Source organism: Equus asinus, chromosome 1 (assembly GCF_041296235.1).
Source record: "Equus asinus isolate D_3611 breed Donkey chromosome 1, EquAss-T2T_v2, whole genome shotgun sequence".
NCBI lineage: Eukaryota > Metazoa > Chordata > Mammalia > Perissodactyla > Equidae > Equus > Equus asinus.
The window spans coordinates 192,288,764-192,306,487 of record NC_091790.1 but is presented as its reverse complement, the minus strand read 5'-3'; the positions used below and the strand labels follow the sequence as shown (position 1 = coordinate 192,306,487).

The 17,724-nt window shown below is 43.0% G+C and overlaps 1 protein-coding gene and 1 pseudogene across 1 annotated transcript; one reads left to right on the top strand and one right to left on the bottom strand.

Moving 5' to 3' along the window:
• The first annotated feature begins 1,081 nt into the window (after positions 1-1,081).
• ZC3HAV1L (ZC3HAV1 like) lies at positions 1,082-13,634 on the top strand. The gene is made up of 4 exons (XM_044777654.2): positions 1,082-1,563; positions 2,502-2,637; positions 8,046-8,304; positions 9,450-13,634. Exons 1-4 carry the CDS (start codon positions 1,193-1,195, stop codon positions 9,584-9,586), a joined length of 903 nt encoding a protein of 300 aa, XP_044633589.1. The 5' UTR covers positions 1,082-1,192; the 3' UTR covers positions 9,587-13,634.
• Positions 4,770-5,876, bottom strand: LOC123287319 (short transmembrane mitochondrial protein 1-like; annotated as a pseudogene).
• Positions 13,635-17,724: the final 4,090 nt, after the last annotated feature.

Here is a 17,724-nt window from a genome sequence, read left to right as displayed (position 1 = left end):
CTGTTTGAAGTTTGGAAATACAGTAACAAACAAAACAAACGAGATCCTGCTTTCATGGGCTTGACTTCCACAGATATATAAATAAACAAAAAGAAAAATTATCTGTGATATGTTCCATGCAAAGAACGGCGAACTACTTTAGATTTGCACGTCAGGAGAGGCCTTGCTGAAGAGAAGACATTTAAGCTCAGAGCTGAATGACAAAAAGGAAACATCTAGATCAGAGGGAAAGCATTCTGGGCAGAGGGATGACATCACTCCGAAGCTGCAATCTCTTCAGTGGCTTTGCAGTCTTGAGCACGTGTGTAAGTCCACGTTTCTCAGCATGGCAGAGAAGGCCTCCGAGCATCTGAGCAGTTGCCTTCCTCTTGAGCTTCTGACATGACATTAAGCCATTTAACCCTCACAACCACCCCGAACCATAGAAACCAGGCTGCTCGAGTTCCTCGATTATGTCTTATTCATCTTTGTACTCTGTCGCTGCATTAGCAGGTGGCTCAAAAAATGTTCATTGAATGAGCATGGTGTCGGGCAAAGGACAGCTACTCAATAAATGTACAGGTCTAGACCAGTGCCGTCCAAAAGAAACATAAAGTGAGCCACCATACATAACTTAAAATTTCCTCATGGCTACATTGGAAAAGTAAAAGAAACAGATGAACTGGTAATAAAATATTATTTATCAATTTAACATGATTAATATAAAGTTATTAATGATATTTCACATTCTCTTCATTCTAAATCTTCGAAATCCACTGTGTGTATTTCACGCTCCTACCACATCTCAGTTCGGACGGGTCACATCTCAAGTGCTCAACAGCCACAGCGGCTAGTGGCCTGCCGACTCCCTAAGGCACCCAGCCACGCACCTTCTGCCACATTACCTATTTCATCTTCCTCGCAGCCCTTCCCAGCACTCAAATTCCCTCGTGTGCTTGCATGTCCTGACTGCACCGCACACGTCCCTCAAGGCAACGCCTGGCCCCGAGCAGGCTCCCCGTAGACGCTGTCCCCGCCTGATGGGCGTCCAGGGGAGGGCCGCGCGCCCGGGGCCCTCCTTCCACCGCCGCGGCCACGGCCGCCGCCCCGCCTCCCCAGGCCGGGCCGGAGGGGGCTCTGAGCCGTGGACGTGACTGGGAGGAGTCTGCCCGCCTCGGCTCGCGCGCTGGCCGCCCAGGCCCGGGCGGCGAGCATGGCGGAGCCCACGGTGTGCTCCTTCCTCACCAAGGTGCTGTGCGCCAACGGCGGCCGCATGTTCCTCCAGGACCTGCGCGGCAACGTGGAGCTGTCGGAGGCGCGGCTGTGGGCGGTGCTGCGCCAGGCCGGGCCCGAGCGCTTCCTGCTGCAGGAGGTGGAGATGCGGGAGGGCCTCTGGGACGCCGAGGCCGAGGCGGCGGCGGGCGCGGCGGGCGCGGGCGGCGGCGGGCCCTCGGCCTGGAGGGTGGTGGCCGTGTCCTCCGCGCGCCTCTGCGCCCGCTACCAGCGCGGCGAGTGCAAGGCCTGCGACCAGCTGCACCTCTGCCGCCGGCACATGCTGGGCAAGTGCCCGAACCGCGACTGCTGGTGAGGCGGCGGCGCGGCGGACGGGACGCGGCTGCCTCCCGGGGCGGGGGCGCGATCGCCGCGCGGGGCCGCGGGCCTGGCCGGTCCGGCTGCAAGCAGAGCCCCGGGCAATGGGAAGAGGGCCGTGGGGCCGGGCGACCCCCTCCGGCGGGGCGGAAGGGAAGGGCCCTCAGGGTCCTCCGGGGAGGCCTCCTCTGCGCTCCTCGCCCCCGCGCGCCGTGAGGCGGGGGTCGTGTCCATCTGGGTTGCTCACACCTCTCGCCAAAACCTTGCAGCCCCTGCCCCCGGGTCCCGCACAACATGGCCGGGATCAACCAGGACTGGCTTGGGACTTGGGAGTTCATTTACTCCAGTGGGCCTTTCGGGGGCGTTGCAGGTCCCACGAGCCCCGTGGCCTCTTTATTCAGAGATTGCTCCTTCCCACCTAAGACACAGTTTTCCAGAAGCGAGGCTGTGCTCTCTCCATGTAGAAAGCCTGATCTAGTCTGACCCCCGGGAAACTGAGGGCGGGATGGTGTGGGGAGGTCGTCGGGGCTGCCTCCTGCCTGCAGTCTTCTTTGGTTTACTCCAGCCCCCAAAGCGAGCTGGGGGCTCTCGCTCTTCTGAGCGGTGGTGGGCTGGGGGGGGCGAGCAGCTGTTAGGGGTGGAGAAGACCCGTGCGGGCACCCACAGAACTGGTCAACACCGTCCGTCCAGGCAGCAGGCTGGGACAGGGGTTTCCTGGGCTCCGAGGCGGCCTCATTTAAATGAAAATGACCCTGGGAGGGGAGTTGTTTCAACCCAGCTTTCTCTTTGTCAGAACTTATTAGGCTGCGGTATCTGTGGTTCATGGAAATTGTTTAACTTCACATGCAAGTGGCAAGTGGCCCTAGGCCAGGAATCTGACCGACTGGCCCTCCTTCGCCTGAGCCTCTGATCAGAGCTTCGTGTTCCCCCAGGTCTACCTGTACCCTCTCCCATGATATCCACACACCGGTCAACATCCAAGTCCTGAAAAACCACGGCCTTTTCGGCCTCAATGAGGCTCAGCTTCGGATCCTGCTTTTGCAGAACGACCCCTGCCTTTTACCAGAGGTGAGTCAACAAAGAGTCACCCGCATATTGCCTGTACCCTGAGAGATGTTGGGGGGAACATGGAAAGTCTACTTGCAGAGGACAGCCTGAGGTGTATAGGGGTGTTATGGAACAGTGCTGATTTTTCTGGAATGTCTATGGTTTTATTGGGCTTTGATACACAGGGAGTGATGGACTTCTGTGGTATAGAAATAATCATGGCTACTGGTTTTTTGAGTGCTTACTGAATGCTAAGCAATTTGTATACCTTAGCTCATTCATAACCTGTGAGTGAGATGTTCTTGTCCCCATTTTACACGTGAGGAAACTGAGGCTCAGATAGATTAAATGACTTGCCCAAGGTCACATAGTAAATGGCGAATTTGAATTTAGCTCTGTCTGACTATGAAGTCTGTGTTTTGTGAATTGCCTGTGTATGCTTTTGCCTATTTTTCTGTTGAGGCACTTGTCTTTTCCTGTTAATTTATAAGATGTCTTTCATAATATAAATCTCTTTTTTGGTCACATTTGTTGCAAGTGTTTTCCCCATTTACTTTTTTGGGGCTTTAGATATTAATTTTAATTGCTTTGAAACAACATGATTTAGTTTCAAATGCTTAAAAAAGTACCCATTATAACAGCTATCTTGGTAAAATTAGCATGTTTGTATCTGTTTAGCTGTACACAAGAAATATATATACATATTTTTTTGGTGAGGAAGATTGTCGCTGAGCTAACATCTGTGCCAATCTTCCTCTATTTTGTGTAGGATGCTGCCACAGCGTGGCTTGATGAGCGGTGTGTAGGTTTGCGCCCAAGATTCAAACCTATGAACCCAGGGCTACCAAAGCAGAGTGTGGGAACTTAACCACTATGCCACCTGGCTGGCCCCACACAAGAATTTTTTTAAAACAAAATAGTTGGACCCCTAAAAGAAGGTATTACAAGAGAGCACAAATTAAAAGTAGAGTTTTCTAATCTAGCAGAATGATTCTATCATAGTCATTCTCATTACCGCACAAAATTGGGATTCTCTTCCTGATGTGCATTACAAAACGCCAATTATTATGGCATCAGCTTTGGGGAAAAGAAATCAGCTTTATTTTGTGAGATCAATCTGCCAGGAGACAGGGTTATATGCTCTCAGATCTGTCTCCCTGATCCAGGGCTTGGGGCACACTTTATGGGATGAAGGGCAGGGCGGTCTGAAGTGTGGAGATAATGATCAGAGGTAAGGAGAAGTGAGGAAATTGATGATCTGCGTGAGCGTAGTCAAGCTTCATGCCTCTACGTAGGATGCATGTTCACAAAATGGCGGCATTACCATGATCTGAGGGTGGAGTTTTTAGCTCCATGATGTCAAAAAGTCACTTATCGAGCATTTTCGTAGGCCCCAGTGATGGGTTGGTGGTCTCAACTGGCTTGAACTGGACAAGAGGTGTCAGTTCCTAAAAACCCACTCTTTTTTTTTTTTTTAATATTTTTGTTTTTTTGGGATGTACATCATATTTCAAATTCTAGATACATTACATTGTGTTCACCACCCGAACACTAATTATAGTGCATCCCCTCACATGTGACCCTAATCACCCCTTTTGCCCTCCCCTCTCCCCCCTTCCCCAATGATAACCACCAGTCCAATCTTCAATGCTATGTGTTTTTTTTTTTTTTGTCGTTTTTATCTTCTACTTATGAGTGAGATCATATGGTATTTGACTTTCTCCCTCTGACTTTTTCACTCAGCATAATACCCTCAAGGTCCATCCATGTTGTCACAAGTGGCTGGATTTCATCATTTCTTATGGCTGAGTAGTAGTCCATCGTGTATAAATACCACATCTTCTTTATCCATTTGTCCCTTGCTGGGCACCTAGGTTGCTTCCACGTCTTGGCTATTCTGTATAATGCCGCAATGAACATAGGGGTGCAAGTATCTTTATGCCTTTGTGTTTTCAAGTTCTTTGGATAAATACCCAGCAGTGGAATAGCTGGATCATATGTAAAAACCCACTCTTAATTACTCTGTTGATAAGATGAGGTCAGTTAACTGGTCCTGGAGGGCCCGAGGTTATATTCTCAAGTTGCTGGGAGAGGGGTGGAAAAAAGGGAAGGTATTGGGAAAATAGAGGGTAGTTCACGATTGTGGTCCCATTTTAACTCTAAGGAATTTCAGGGTCTAGAAGGGAGGAAAGACAAGGCTGGAGGTATGAGCTGGAGCCTTTGGTTCAGATGGCAGAGGCTGCCATCAAGGCAGCAGTCTGTACCCAGAAGGCAGCGCTGGAGTCACCCTTAGGAGCCAAGAGCTTTCTTCTTGGCATCCATCTCCTTTCTAATTTCTTCAGGTTTTGAAGCCAGGTGTGGTAGGTCATGGTTATGAGCCAGATACATTCCAGCCATGTTGCCAGAGGTCATCCAAGCAGCAGGTGGAGCAGGTGATGGGCAGGAAGGGAGAGGAGGATGGCAGCGGCTAGGAGGCAGGGTCCATTCCTTCCTCTCTCAGAGGGAAGGGGCAGTGCAACCTCTATTTACCTTTAGTTTTTATGAATTTTTTTGCTTATAGAAGTTTCACGTTTTTATGTTGTTAATCCTATTGAATCTCTTTCTTTATGCCTTCTCCCCAGTGTTCTACTATACTCCTATACTCCTATACTCCACTTCAGTGTTTTGTGAGCAGCCAATGGGTTGGCTGCACTTAGGACAGGAGCCCACCCCTGGTCCCATCCGCTGCGTCTGGAGGCGTGTGTCATGTGGCACAAAACATGGCCACTTGGACAGCAGGGACCATAGACGAGCACGGTGGATGAGGCACAAATGGTACCTCACATCTCTAGTGTGAAAATGCCTAATGACCCCTTTTTACCACTCTCCTCAAGATACAGTACATAATACAGATGTGGTACACGATGAAAAATCAATAAGGGACGAATATTGTGATTTATAGTAAGAAATCTATATTTGGTCTTCATCCCTTTTCCTGGCACAGAGCCCCTCAAACCCTTGGAATTTCCTAAGTGTTGAGAGTGATGCAGGTTTTTGAAAAGCCCCTCGGTCACCTAAGGATGGGGGCTGGTTGCCAGGAGAACCAGCCATGTGATCAGCGGGTTGGGACTCTCAGTCCCACCCCCACCTCCTAGGAGGGGAGGGGGGAGTTACCAGTGGCCAATGATTTAACCAGTCCTGCCTACGTAATGAAGCCTCTGTAAAAACCCAAAAGGGAGAGTGGAATCTCCGTGCTGCTCTCACTTACCTTCCCCATGCATCTCTTCCATCTGGCTGTTTCTGAGTTATATCCTTTTATAATAAACTGATATTCTAGTAAGTAAAAATGTTCCTCTGAGTTCTGTGACCTTTCTAGCAAATTAATTGAACCCAAAGGGGGGTCCTAGGAACTTCCGATCTATAGCCAGTAGGTCAGAGGCATAGGTGACAACCTGGACTTGGGATTGACGTTTGAAGTAGGTGCAGTCTTGTGGGACTGAGCCCTTACCCTGTGGGATCTAGTATTTATACTATCCCGGAGATAGACCTGGAGATAGTGTCAGAATTATTAAATTTGTGGGACACCCGGTCAGTATGAGAATTGCTGGGTAGTGTTGGAAAACACACACATTGGAAATATGAAAATGCTCTAGTGATATATTTGAAAACTTACATGAAATGGACAAATTTCTAGAAAAATATAACTCATCAAAATTGATTCAAGAAGAAATAGAAAGCCAGAATAGTTTTTTGAAAATAAAGCACTAAAATAAAACTTTTGAAAACCCAAAAAACCAGAGTATTAGTTAAAAGTCTTCTACAAGAAAATGTTAGGGGGCCGGCCCCGTGGCTGAGTGGTTAAGTTTGCACGCTCTGCTTTGGCGGCCCAGGGTTTTGCTAGTTTGGATCCTGGGCGCAGACATGGCACCACTCATCAAGCCATGCTGAGGCGGCGTCCCACATGCCACAACTGGAAGGACTCACAACTAAAAATATACAGCTATGAACCGGGGGGCTTTGGGGAGAAAAAGGAAAAATAAAATCTTTAAAAGAAAAAAAAGAAAATATTAGGCTCATAGTTTTACCATTCAGCTCTAACAAATCTTTAAGAATAGGTGATTCTGATTTTGGGGTTAGGTCTAGGATCTCTTTTCCTTATCTCCTGTACATTCTTCACATGTTATCACACTGTTGAATTAAAGTGGTGTGCATTTTAATATATGATGGTACAAGTCTATGCCCATTATTCTTCTTTTTCCATTTTTTTCTTTAATCAATTCTCACTTGTTTCCTTTTTCAGATAAGTTTTAGAGTCATTTAAGTTCCTAAAACCGTTTTATAGGAATTCTTTGGGGGAGATGGGAATTGCTCTAATACTATGAGTTCATTTTAGAAAAGTGGCATCACAGTTATAGGTAGGATACCATTTTGTTTTAAACCAGGTCATCTGTGTCCAGTAGAACTTCCCACGCTTTAGGTTTGACTGATTGCATTCCTCTAATATCATTGAACAAGTTCCTCTACCCCCTGAGTTTACTATAAATTGATAGTTAAATCTGGAGGATTGACTGGGTTTAGGTTTGATTTTTGTAGCAAGAATTTTTTGTACGTGTGGTGCATTGTTAGGGCAAGTCCCCGCTTGCCTGGGACTGAGGGGTTTCCAGCGATGTCAGACCTTCCTGCTAAAACCTGGACATTTGTGTTTCCTAATGTGTCCCAGCAGGAGGTACGCAATGTTGGGTTATCTTTTTCTGTGCGAGGTTAAGATTGATTCGTGGTTTTAGGGTTGACAGGCTGATCCGTCATTGTGAAGTTCCCCATCCGGAGGCGCTTGGTTTGCCTGGGACAGACCCGGTTTACATTAGTTGTCCCAATGTGATATTAATACTGCTCCCTGAAAAATGTCCTTGTCTGGATGATAAGTTATCTGCTCGCGCCGCCTGTCTGGATTGGTTTCCCTGGAAGCAGAGCCTGACTTGGGGATTTAGGTGCCTGTGATTTATTGAAGGTGGGCTCCTCGGGAAAATTCTGTGAGGTGTAAAAGACCGAAGCAGGATACAGGGAAGGGAAAGCTACAAGCAGGGTAAAAAGTCTGACCTTGACTTGATTCTTCGCAAGGTTCTGGAGCAGAAATTACACTGAAGAATTGTTCTGGCCTTGAGGCAAGGGGGCCAGCCTTTTGTACCTGCCTAGAATTCACTCACTGGCTACAGGATGTGGGTGAAGAGGCCGGGTCAACTGAGGGTCGAGATCAGAGAGGAGCAACCTGTGCCTCAGTGGAGCTGGGGGAGGTCCGATGGGGGTACCATTAGAGTACCCATCTGCCTTTCATCCATTGATTTAAACAGCCATTCATGACGAGAAGTTGCCATTTAGAGAATCTATCATTTATTGGCTTAAGAGATACAGTGAAAACGACTGTTTTAAGTGTTGCCTCATTGCTCTACCAGGTCTGTTTACTCTACAACAAAGGTGAAGCGTTGTATGGTTACTGCAACCTCAAGGATAAATGCAACAAGTTCCACGTGTGCAAGTCCTTCGTCAGGGGGGAGTGCAGACTTCAGAAGTGCACACGGTCCCATCAGCTCATTCACGCTGCGGCCCTGAAGCTGCTGCAGGACCAGGGTCTGAATATCCCGAGTGTCGTTAACTTTCAGATAATCTCCACCTACAGGCACATGAAGCTGCACAAGATGCTCGAAAATAAAGGTGAGTGGATCAGAGGGAGATAAAGCATTGTCAACGATGCAGTTTTGACCTGAAAGTGAGTCTGGGGAGAAAGCACTTCATAGGTTAAGTGCTGCTCTGTCTTTGGGGAAGCTTACTTAGGACGTTGAACATTTTGTGGTATGGAACTGTGATTCTAACACAAGGAAGGAAGGGATGGGGTTTATTTTCAGTGCTGCCAGCCACAGGCTTCTGCCCCAGTGTTTGAGCAGTGTAGCTCCTCAGTAAGCGCCAGTCAGGGAGGAGGTAGTTTCGTTAGGGAAAAAGAGGAGGGAGGTGGGCCAGTGACTAGAAAAGAAAGGATAATGCAGGGAGGGCTTTCTTGTATTAAATCGAATTAAAGTTTTTTCTTTTTTAATTTTTAGGAAATTTTAACCACATTACAGAAATATTTGGAAAATAGAGAGTAGAAATAACAATTGCACATGACTCCACTCTCTCTAATCCACAGTAATTGTTACCATTTAGTTGCAGGCTCTTCAGTCCTCTTACTATACAAATACTAGTCCAGTTGTGGTCAAAGCGTGCATCAGTTTAGCGTCTTAAATTTTCACTTTATCTAACATCGCAAATATCTTCCCATATTGCTGTGTAGTCTGTCATTTCTTAAGGTCTACCAAAGTGTGGTTTGGTGTTCCTTTAATTCTAATGCATTCAGGTTACTTGTTAGATTTGCTTTCAGTGGGTTGTGGGCTTAGGAGAATTGCTGATGGGAAAGCCAAATCACCAAAGTCAGGGTCTCTAAGCTTTTAAGATGGATTTTCTCATGTTGGGATGGTAGTGGCTGACTTTATGAGCAGGTGGTTTGAAAAGAGGCAGGGCTCTAGGGAACCCTATGTGGTGGCAGACACCTTCTACATTGTGCTATGTATGAGGTCTGTCATTATCTTCCTCTGGTCTAATTTAGTGGGTCTCTCCCATGAAATAGTGTCTTTCTGCTTCTGTTGAAATACATAGATAGATACTTTTTTTTTTTTAATCCAGAAGACACAAATGCTTCAAATCAAGAGTGTTGAGAGTTTTGTCTGAGATTTGATTAGCTGGGCTGATGTTCCCCAAATAAAATGAAATTTAGAGTGATAAAAGTGGTGTCTTAGGAAAGCTCGTCTCTTTGCTCATCTTTTTAGATAATTCAGCTGCTTCTGCCGAGCATTCACAGGGCGTTGAGAAACAAGGAGTACACGTAGCTGGGGCTGCAGGAGCCAGTCCTCCTGTTTCTGTCCCTGCTCAGTCAGCCAAGAAGTCGTGTGCAGGTAAACCTTAAAGGACGGCAGTGAAATGAGAAGAAGCTTGTCCAGTTGGAAGGTCTGAAAACAAAGCTTCTGTTGAGCTTTAATTTGTAACCATTTATTCATTTAATTGTTTATTAATAGTGGCCTGGATAAAACCTACCTCCCAGGTTGTTGTGAGAATTAAAGAAGATGGAAAAGGAGAAAATGTCAGATTGGGAGGATAAACTTGGGAATGGGAGGTTGGGGATGAGGTTGGACATTGTGCAGGCAAACAGGGGGTAAAACCTGAGTGTGCGTGGGGTCAGCCCAGGGCTGACCCTGGAGACGGCGTCTCTGCCTGCAACCCCCAGAGCTTTCCCCAGGTTGCCTGGCCGGAGCTCTGAAAGGGGTAGGTTTCTGCTGCATGTGTGACCCAGCCAAGTGTTTTTCCACATATACACACATTTTACCTTCACACACACATTTATGCATTTACACAAATGTATTTATAGAGTGCGTACACTTTATACTCTTTATTTTTTTTACTTGTTATTCCATAAGTGTCTTTCTACTTTGTTCACATTGATCATGCATGATCGTTTTTATGCACAGATACACTAATATAGCCTAGTTTACTTAACTGTTTCCCTTATTTGGGGATATTTTGATTCTTTCTAACGAATTTTGAATATAACTCTTTTCTTAAAATCCACACAATATTGAATTTTTAAAGTTATTCTTTACTTTTGCTTAGCTTATAGTTGCTAAATGATAGCATCTTTTGGTTTGCATTTCTTTACATATATGTGCAAGTAAATATTTTTCCGTGTGTCTGCCTTCTGTATGTATTTCGTGCATTTTGTCCATGCCCTTTAATTACTGGAGCCCTCCCCTGCAGATGTGGGATGACTTTTAATTAGGCTCTTTGATTTTCATGAAAGGATGTCATCTGTGCTGTGCTCATGTGATAGCTAACTCTTGTGGATGTGGATCCATCCTCACCCATCACCACAGAGTATATAACTTCCGCGTGCTCACCAGAGATTTCTACCTCATTCTGTCGACACTCTTATCTCTTATTAAGCTTTTACCGAAGCCCAAATTGCTATAGTTTGAAGGATGTGTAGTTTGTCCATTCCTCTGCCTTGTATCTGTTTTCTGTGGATCAGGATGGACCATCAGAAATCTATATACCTCACCCATTTCGTGTTGACTCTCTCCTTCCTCCCTTCTCTCTGCCCCGACCCGCCCAGCTGTCTTCATCAGATTGTACTGAGATGTTTGGTTCTTTGTTTTTGTCAAGGGGTACCACAGAGAAGCAACTTTATGAAATCCTTTCCTGTGTTTGCTGTAGCAGTATTCCCCAGTGTCATTGTGTAGTGTTTTTAAAAAGATTTTACCTGTCCTGCAGGAACATAACATTTGAGAAATAGGGACAAGGTAGCGAGTTTTTCGTAAAGCTAAATTTATTTAACTTAGAAATTTTTTTTATCAAAAATACTGTCTTGTCTATTGTGCAGAAATGTCCTTTTTAAAGTGAGAAATTGCTATGCTTTCTCCTAATGGACGATAATGGATTCACGCAACTTATGTTAATCTTTTCACTTTGATTGTCAACAACACTTTCTGAAAGCCCTTGTGTTCTGCACATCTGGTTTCTTTTTTCTTAGTTCTGATTTCTCCTGGTGCTAAGTTTTTTAAGAATTGTTTTTACATTTTATTATTATTTGCATTATATCCTTTTATGATGTATATTTTTGTTGTAAGCCACCTGAAGTCCTTAATGGCAATAGTGTCATGTGTAAATGCATACCTCTCCCATTAAGAGACTTGGTAGAATTTTACCTTATTGTGTACTTTTTATATATTTTATAATTATGATTTTGTATATGAAGTTATTGACCCTCTCTAATCTTTGTTGCAACATTTTATTCAGTTCTATAATATTCCATTTTGATCTTAGTTCTGTTGGTATTCATTCTATAAAGGTCTTTTATATAACCATCCCTGTCTCTCGTCTTTTTCCCTGATGATTCAGCTGTTAGAGAGTCGTCCCATTAGAGCTGGAGAGAGGTTTTCTTTGGCAGTTTATTGGGGCTTGTGAGATGAAGCTGCACATCCGTAGGGTCCACAAATCCAACATACCCTCAACTCAGAGATTAACTTTCCTCCAGATTTGTTCCTCCTTTGGTTTCTTTCTTTTGGCATGTCACCACCTATGGCTTAAGCCAAAAACCTACAAACTGTCCTATACTCTTCTTTCTCCTTCTTCCCTGTGTCAAACTGGTTACCCAGTGTTGGAGATTTTTTTCCCCCTCAAAAATCTCTTGAATTTGTATGCTTTTCTGCCCCTTTCTTTCCATCTGATACACACAGCCTTGTTTCACACCTTCGCCACCTCTTGCATTTATTTCACAGATGCGTAACTCGGTGATTTTCAAGTCATCTTGCAAGGGTTTTTTGTAGAAGCTGCTAGGGGGCCCCCTGCTCCACTTCAGTGCTGGTAGCCCCCTTTTAATTTGTAACATAGTAGGTAGGCTTTTGTGCATTTCATTGATCTCCTAACCCCCCTGCTCTCCCTCTGCCTTCCGACCTGCTGCCTGGTTGATCTTTTGAAATGCATACCTAATCATACTGCTTTTTCTACCATAACCTTCATTGGTCCCCGTCACGTGGAGTAGGAGTCATAAACTCAGATGCCTCCAGCCACCAGAAAGGTGAGTTAAATGGATGAAGTGAGCTGACTGTAAGAGGAATGGGGGAAGAGAGCAAGTGCTTTGGCAAACTGTCCTGTCTAAAAGAGGCAACTACCTCTTGTTTCCATGTGGGAATGTGGGCCCGTATTGTCCATATCATCCCATTTGTCAAAAGGAGCCAGAAATCCAGATTTTTATGAGAAATTTTCTGACTTTTAAATATTGACTCTTGTTTTTAAAAGATTTTATTTTTCCTTCTTCTCCCCAAAGTCCCCCAGTATATAGTTATATATTTTTAGTTGTGGGTGCTTCTAGTTGTGGCATGTGTACGCTGTCTCAGCGTGGCCCGATGAGCAGTGTGAGGTCTCCTCCCACCATCCAAACCAGCGAAACCCTGGGTCAGTGCAGCAGAGGGCGCGAACTTAACCACTCGGCCACGGGGCCGGCCCTAAATATTGACTCTTAATTGAGTTTTTAAAATGCAGACCAATATTGTGTGTCTGACCTACCTGCAATTTCTGGAATGTGCCATTTTATCTGCGACTCTGTGTTTGTAACGATGCTCCTTCCGAGTGCCCCTCCCTCCCTCCTCCTGCCTCACAGCCTGGCAGAGTGAGATTTGAAATGCCCGTTGAGCCTTTCCTGAGCCCAAGAGAGGTGGCTCTCGGCGCTCGCGAAGCTCCAGCATAGCACTTACCGCAGTGCATTTCAGCGCTTTGTGCTTTTATTCCCTAGCTTTGAGCAAAAGCATTGATTAGTCTTCTTGGTAATTCTAACTCTTGGTAGTTAAATATTTTTTGCCATATAATAAATTAAACTCTGCATTCGAATCCATTAAATCAATATATTGGTCTTCATTGTTGTTTTTTTCTCCCCACACGTGTATATTTTTAATATTCAAAAAAATCTTTTTTCCCCTAAGGAATGTGTTATATAAGGCAAACGTATTTTTGGTGCTTCAGTTTGAATTGTCTAGGTCTAAAATTAACTTTTCAAGACTTATGTTCATGATACCAATTCTTTCCGTCAAGGAATTGAGTCTCTCCATTATTGATACTTCTTGATTTCTTTCATTATAATTTGGTCTTGCTTTTGTCTGGGTCTTATATATCCCTTATATAAATTCTTTCTTGGCTAAATGTGTCTGTATTGATACTCAGTATGGGACTCTCTATCATTAGAATGCTATTCATTTTTTAAGTATTTGTTTTTGGGTGACTTGTCCTTGTTCTAACAGTGTTAGATGGCCTATTTGTTTTTTCTAAATGTAAAATCATAGCTGCAAAAATATTGGTCTTTTCTTATGTATTTCTGTTTTGTTTTTGTGTTAAATAAAATTGTGATAAAAAGATATTTTTTGATATTTCTTCATTAAATATGAAGTTAATTGTTGGCTTGAAACAAATGTTCTCTGTTTAATAAGGAAATAACATCTCCTATTGTTTCTTAGAAGCTTTTAATAGGAATTGGTCTCTTTTCATATAATCACAATTTTATCATTTAAGTTACCTAAAATTATATTGGTTTTCATGATGTTAAAACATCCTTAAGTTCTGAGTTAACTCTACTTGATTATGGCATATGTTCTTTTAATGTATTTTTTCCTATTTGTAACTATTATAACTATATACATCTATATATTCATAAATAAAATGCATTTATATGTTATGTGCGTGTGTAGTAGTTTCTTTTTATTTTTGTTGCTATATGCTCAAAATATAAATTTTATTCTAAGTGCCGTTTTGAGTTTTTGTAAATTGATTTGTAATGTCATTATTATTTTTATTTTTTCCAGCTTTATTGAGGTGTAATTGATGTATACTATTGTGTAAGTTTAAAGTGCACAAGGTCATAATTTGACACATACATTTACTGTGAAATGATCACCACAGTAAGGTTAGTGAACACGTCCATCACCTCACATTCATTATTATTTTAGAAATAGTGTATTACTGTATCTTGAATTACTCTATTGTTATTTTAGAATATTTTTACAAAAGATTTTTTTGGAAAATATAGTAATTAATCATTGTGGAAATTTTGGAGAATACAGAAATGTATTAAGGAGGAAGTAATAATCACCCATAGTACCACTGTGGAGAGACATTTACTGCTACTACTTTAGGATATTTTTTTTTGGTCTTTTCATGCACATATTCTTCTGTATTGAGGATAGACTATAACCACAATTTCATATTATGCCGTTTTGGATTGATATTATTTTGTAAGCATTTTCTGACATAAGTGAAAGCATTTGCAGGTATATTTGATGGCTGTATTGTATTTTTTATATACCATTTATTTAATCATAGTCCTATTGTTGGTATTCATTGTTTGCTACATTTTAGTACATAAATCTTTGCATTCTGATTATTTTCTTAGAAATAGACTTTTAGACATGAATACACTGTGCTAGGAGATATGAATATTTTAAAGACTCAAAAGTATTTCAAAATTGTTTTCTAGACTGGTTATACCAGTTTGCATTCCTCAGCAGCATGGGAGTTGCTCATCTCAGTACACCTTCAACAGCGTGTGTTACAAACACATTCTGATGAAAGACAGAATACACTTCGTTTCCTAAGGGGTTCTTCTGGGCAGATAGTTAGAAAAATACATTTGTATCAATTGTACATTGAAGGCTATGTTTTAATCTATTTATTCTGCAATAACAATTAAGCTTTGTGCAATTTCTGATGTTTTGTCTTTACTGAGATTTTCTTTTTGCTTTACATTTGCATGGTCAGTTTTTTTGTGAACTGATCAGGCATTCATCTTGTACAGGTCCTATTTTATTCTCATGGTGCCTCATAGGCACTGACTCTCAGATAGTTTCTCCCAGATGAATTTTTGTTTCATTCAAACAGGGACTGCCTCCCTCTAGTATATGTAGCAAGCTCTCAGTTCAGGGAAGACGTGTCCACTAACCTGCGTTGACTGTACCAGCTTCCAAAGTCTGGAGAGGCCACTCTGACCAAGGAAAACTTGGAAGTGCCTCAGATGAACCTTCCTTTGGCTGATACCCTTCTATATGTCCATAAAACCAAGCCAGAAAACACAGGCAGATGCTCTCATGAGGCATTTTCCTTATCTCTTGGCTTCACATGTTCACATTTCCCCCTCTGGCCTCTCTAGGAGTTGGGGTTCCTAACTTCTCAATCTTGCTTTCTGGAACAGTGTCCAGCTTGGCTTCTTTTAGTCCCTACATCTCCAGCCTTAAGCCCCTGCACCCACTCCAGTCCTGTTTCTCACACCTAGCCTACCAGGTGAGACGGCAGGGGATTAGACATTTTGCCAGCTGACTGCATTCCTGGGCTCCCCATCACTGACCTAGCTGGCTGAGAGAGCTCCTGCACTTGAGAACAAGGCACAGTGACGGGGGATTGCTGGGCTCCATGGCAGATTGCTCTGTGAGTTATCTGGGTGATGGGGACTACAGCAGAGTTCCCGTCTCAGCTCCTCTGGCACCGTAGCCTATCATCCTCTCCCCTCTGGTTGAGACTCTGAAGACAGGTCAGGGAATGTCCTGGACTTCCCAAGTGAAAGATACAGGAACAATCAGGACTCATGAATAGTGTAGAGATGTATCATCAGATAGTTTAGCTTATGCTGCAACAATAAATGACCCCCAAATCTCATGACTTACAAGAGTAAACGTTTGTTTTTCACTTGTGTTCATCATAGTTTCAGTTCTATGCCATGTCCTTTTTGCTTTTGGATCCAGGGTGACAGAGCAGCCCTCATCTTGGTGTCGTGTCCTGGCAGGAGGAAACCACAAGCTGGCTCTTAAAGCTTCTACTTGCCTTGCACTGGTCAAAGAAAACCATGTGGCCACCCTGTGCACAACAGGGGGAGGGTGTATAAGCCTACATGGAGGGCCACTGCAGATCACATGGCCAAGCCTAATACCAATGGGCAGGAACAACAATGTGCCCTCAGGGAAGGGCAATAAGTGTTATTAACTATAATACAGTCAACGAAAGGAAGAAGCTCAGACAGCCAGCAGTGTATGAGGGTTCCCTTTTCTCCACATCCTCTCCAACATCTGTCATTTTTTGTCTTGGTAATTATAGCCATTCAAAGGGGTGTATGATGAAATCTCAGTATAGTTTTGATTTGCATTTCCCTGATGATTGGTGATGTTGAACATCTTTCCACGTGCCTGCTGGCCATCTGTATATCTTCTTTGGAAAAATGTTCATATCGTCTGCCCATTTTTTGATTGGGTTGTTTGTTTTTTTGTTGTTGAGTTCTGTGAGTTCTTTATATATTTTGGAGATGAACCCCTTGTTGGAAATACGATTTGTAAATATTTTCTCCCAGTTGGTGGGTTGTCTTTTCCTTTTGTTCTGGTTTCCTTTGCCTTGGAGAAGCTCTTTCATCTGATGAAGTCCCATTTGTTTATTTTTTATTTTGTTTCCCTTGCCCAAGTAGACATGGTTTTCGAAAAGTTGCTGCTAAGACCGATGTCAAAAAGTGTACTGCCTATGTTTTCTTCTAGGATTTTTATGGTTTCATGTCTTACTGTCAAGTCTTTAATCCATTTTGAGTTAATTTTTGTGCATGGTGTAAGATAATGGTCTACTTTCATTCTTTTGCATGTGGCTGTCCAGTTTTCCCAGCACCATTTGTTGAAGAGGTTTTTCTTTCTCCATTCTTGGCTCCTTTGTTGAAGATTTAGCTGTCCATCTACTTGTGGTTTTATTTCTGGGCTTTCAGTTCTGTTCCATTGATCCATGTGTCTGTTTTTGTACCTGTACCATGCTGTTTTGATTACTATAGATTTGTAGTATATTGTGAAGTCAGATATTGTGATGCCTCCAGCTTTGTTCTTTTTTTTCAGGATTACTCTAGCTATTTGGATTCTTTTGTTGCCTCATGTAAATTTTAGGATTCTTTGTTCTATTTCCGTGAAGAATGTCATTGGGATTCTGATTGGGATTGCATTGAATCTATAGATTGCTTTAGGTAGTATGGACATTTTAACTATGTTTATTCTTCCAATCCCTGTGCATGGAATATCTTTTCATTTCTTTATGTCATCATCAATTTCTTTCAATAATGTCTTATAGTTTTCATTGTATAGGTTTTTCACCTCTTGGGTTAAATTTATTCCTAGATATTTTATTCTTTTTGTTGCAGTTGTAAATGAGATTATGTTCTTGAGTTCTCTTTCTCTTAGTTCATTATTGGAGTTTAAAAATGCAATTGATTTTTGAAAGTTAATTTTTTACCCTGCAACTTTGCTGTAGTTGTTGATTATTTCTAATAGTTTTCTGATGAATTCTTTAGAGGTTTCTTATATAAAATCATGTCATCTGCAAACAGTGAGAGTTTCACTTCCTTCTTGCCAGTTTGGATTCCTTTTATTTCTTTTTCTCGCCTAATTATTCTGGCCCAGACCTCCAGTACTATGTTGAATAAGAGTGGTGAGAGTGGGCACCCTTGTATTTTTTCTGTTCTCAGAGGGATGGCTTTCAGTTTTTCCCCTTTTG

What these genes read in the sequence shown, in the direction of transcription:
- ZC3HAV1L (XM_044777654.2), top strand. Translation starts at nt 1,193, where the DNA reads ATGGCGGAGCCCACGGTGTGCTCCTTCCTCACCAAGGTGCTGTGCGCC. An exon ending in TGCCCGAACCGCGACTGCTG is followed by an intron (nt 1,564 to 2,501) that starts GTGAGGCGGCGG and finishes GTGTTCCCCCAG; the next exon opens with GTCTACCTGTACCCTCTCCC. An exon ending in CAAGATGCTCGAAAATAAAG is followed by an intron (nt 8,305 to 9,449) that starts GTGAGTGGATCA and finishes TCATCTTTTTAG; the next exon opens with ATAATTCAGCTGCTTCTGCC.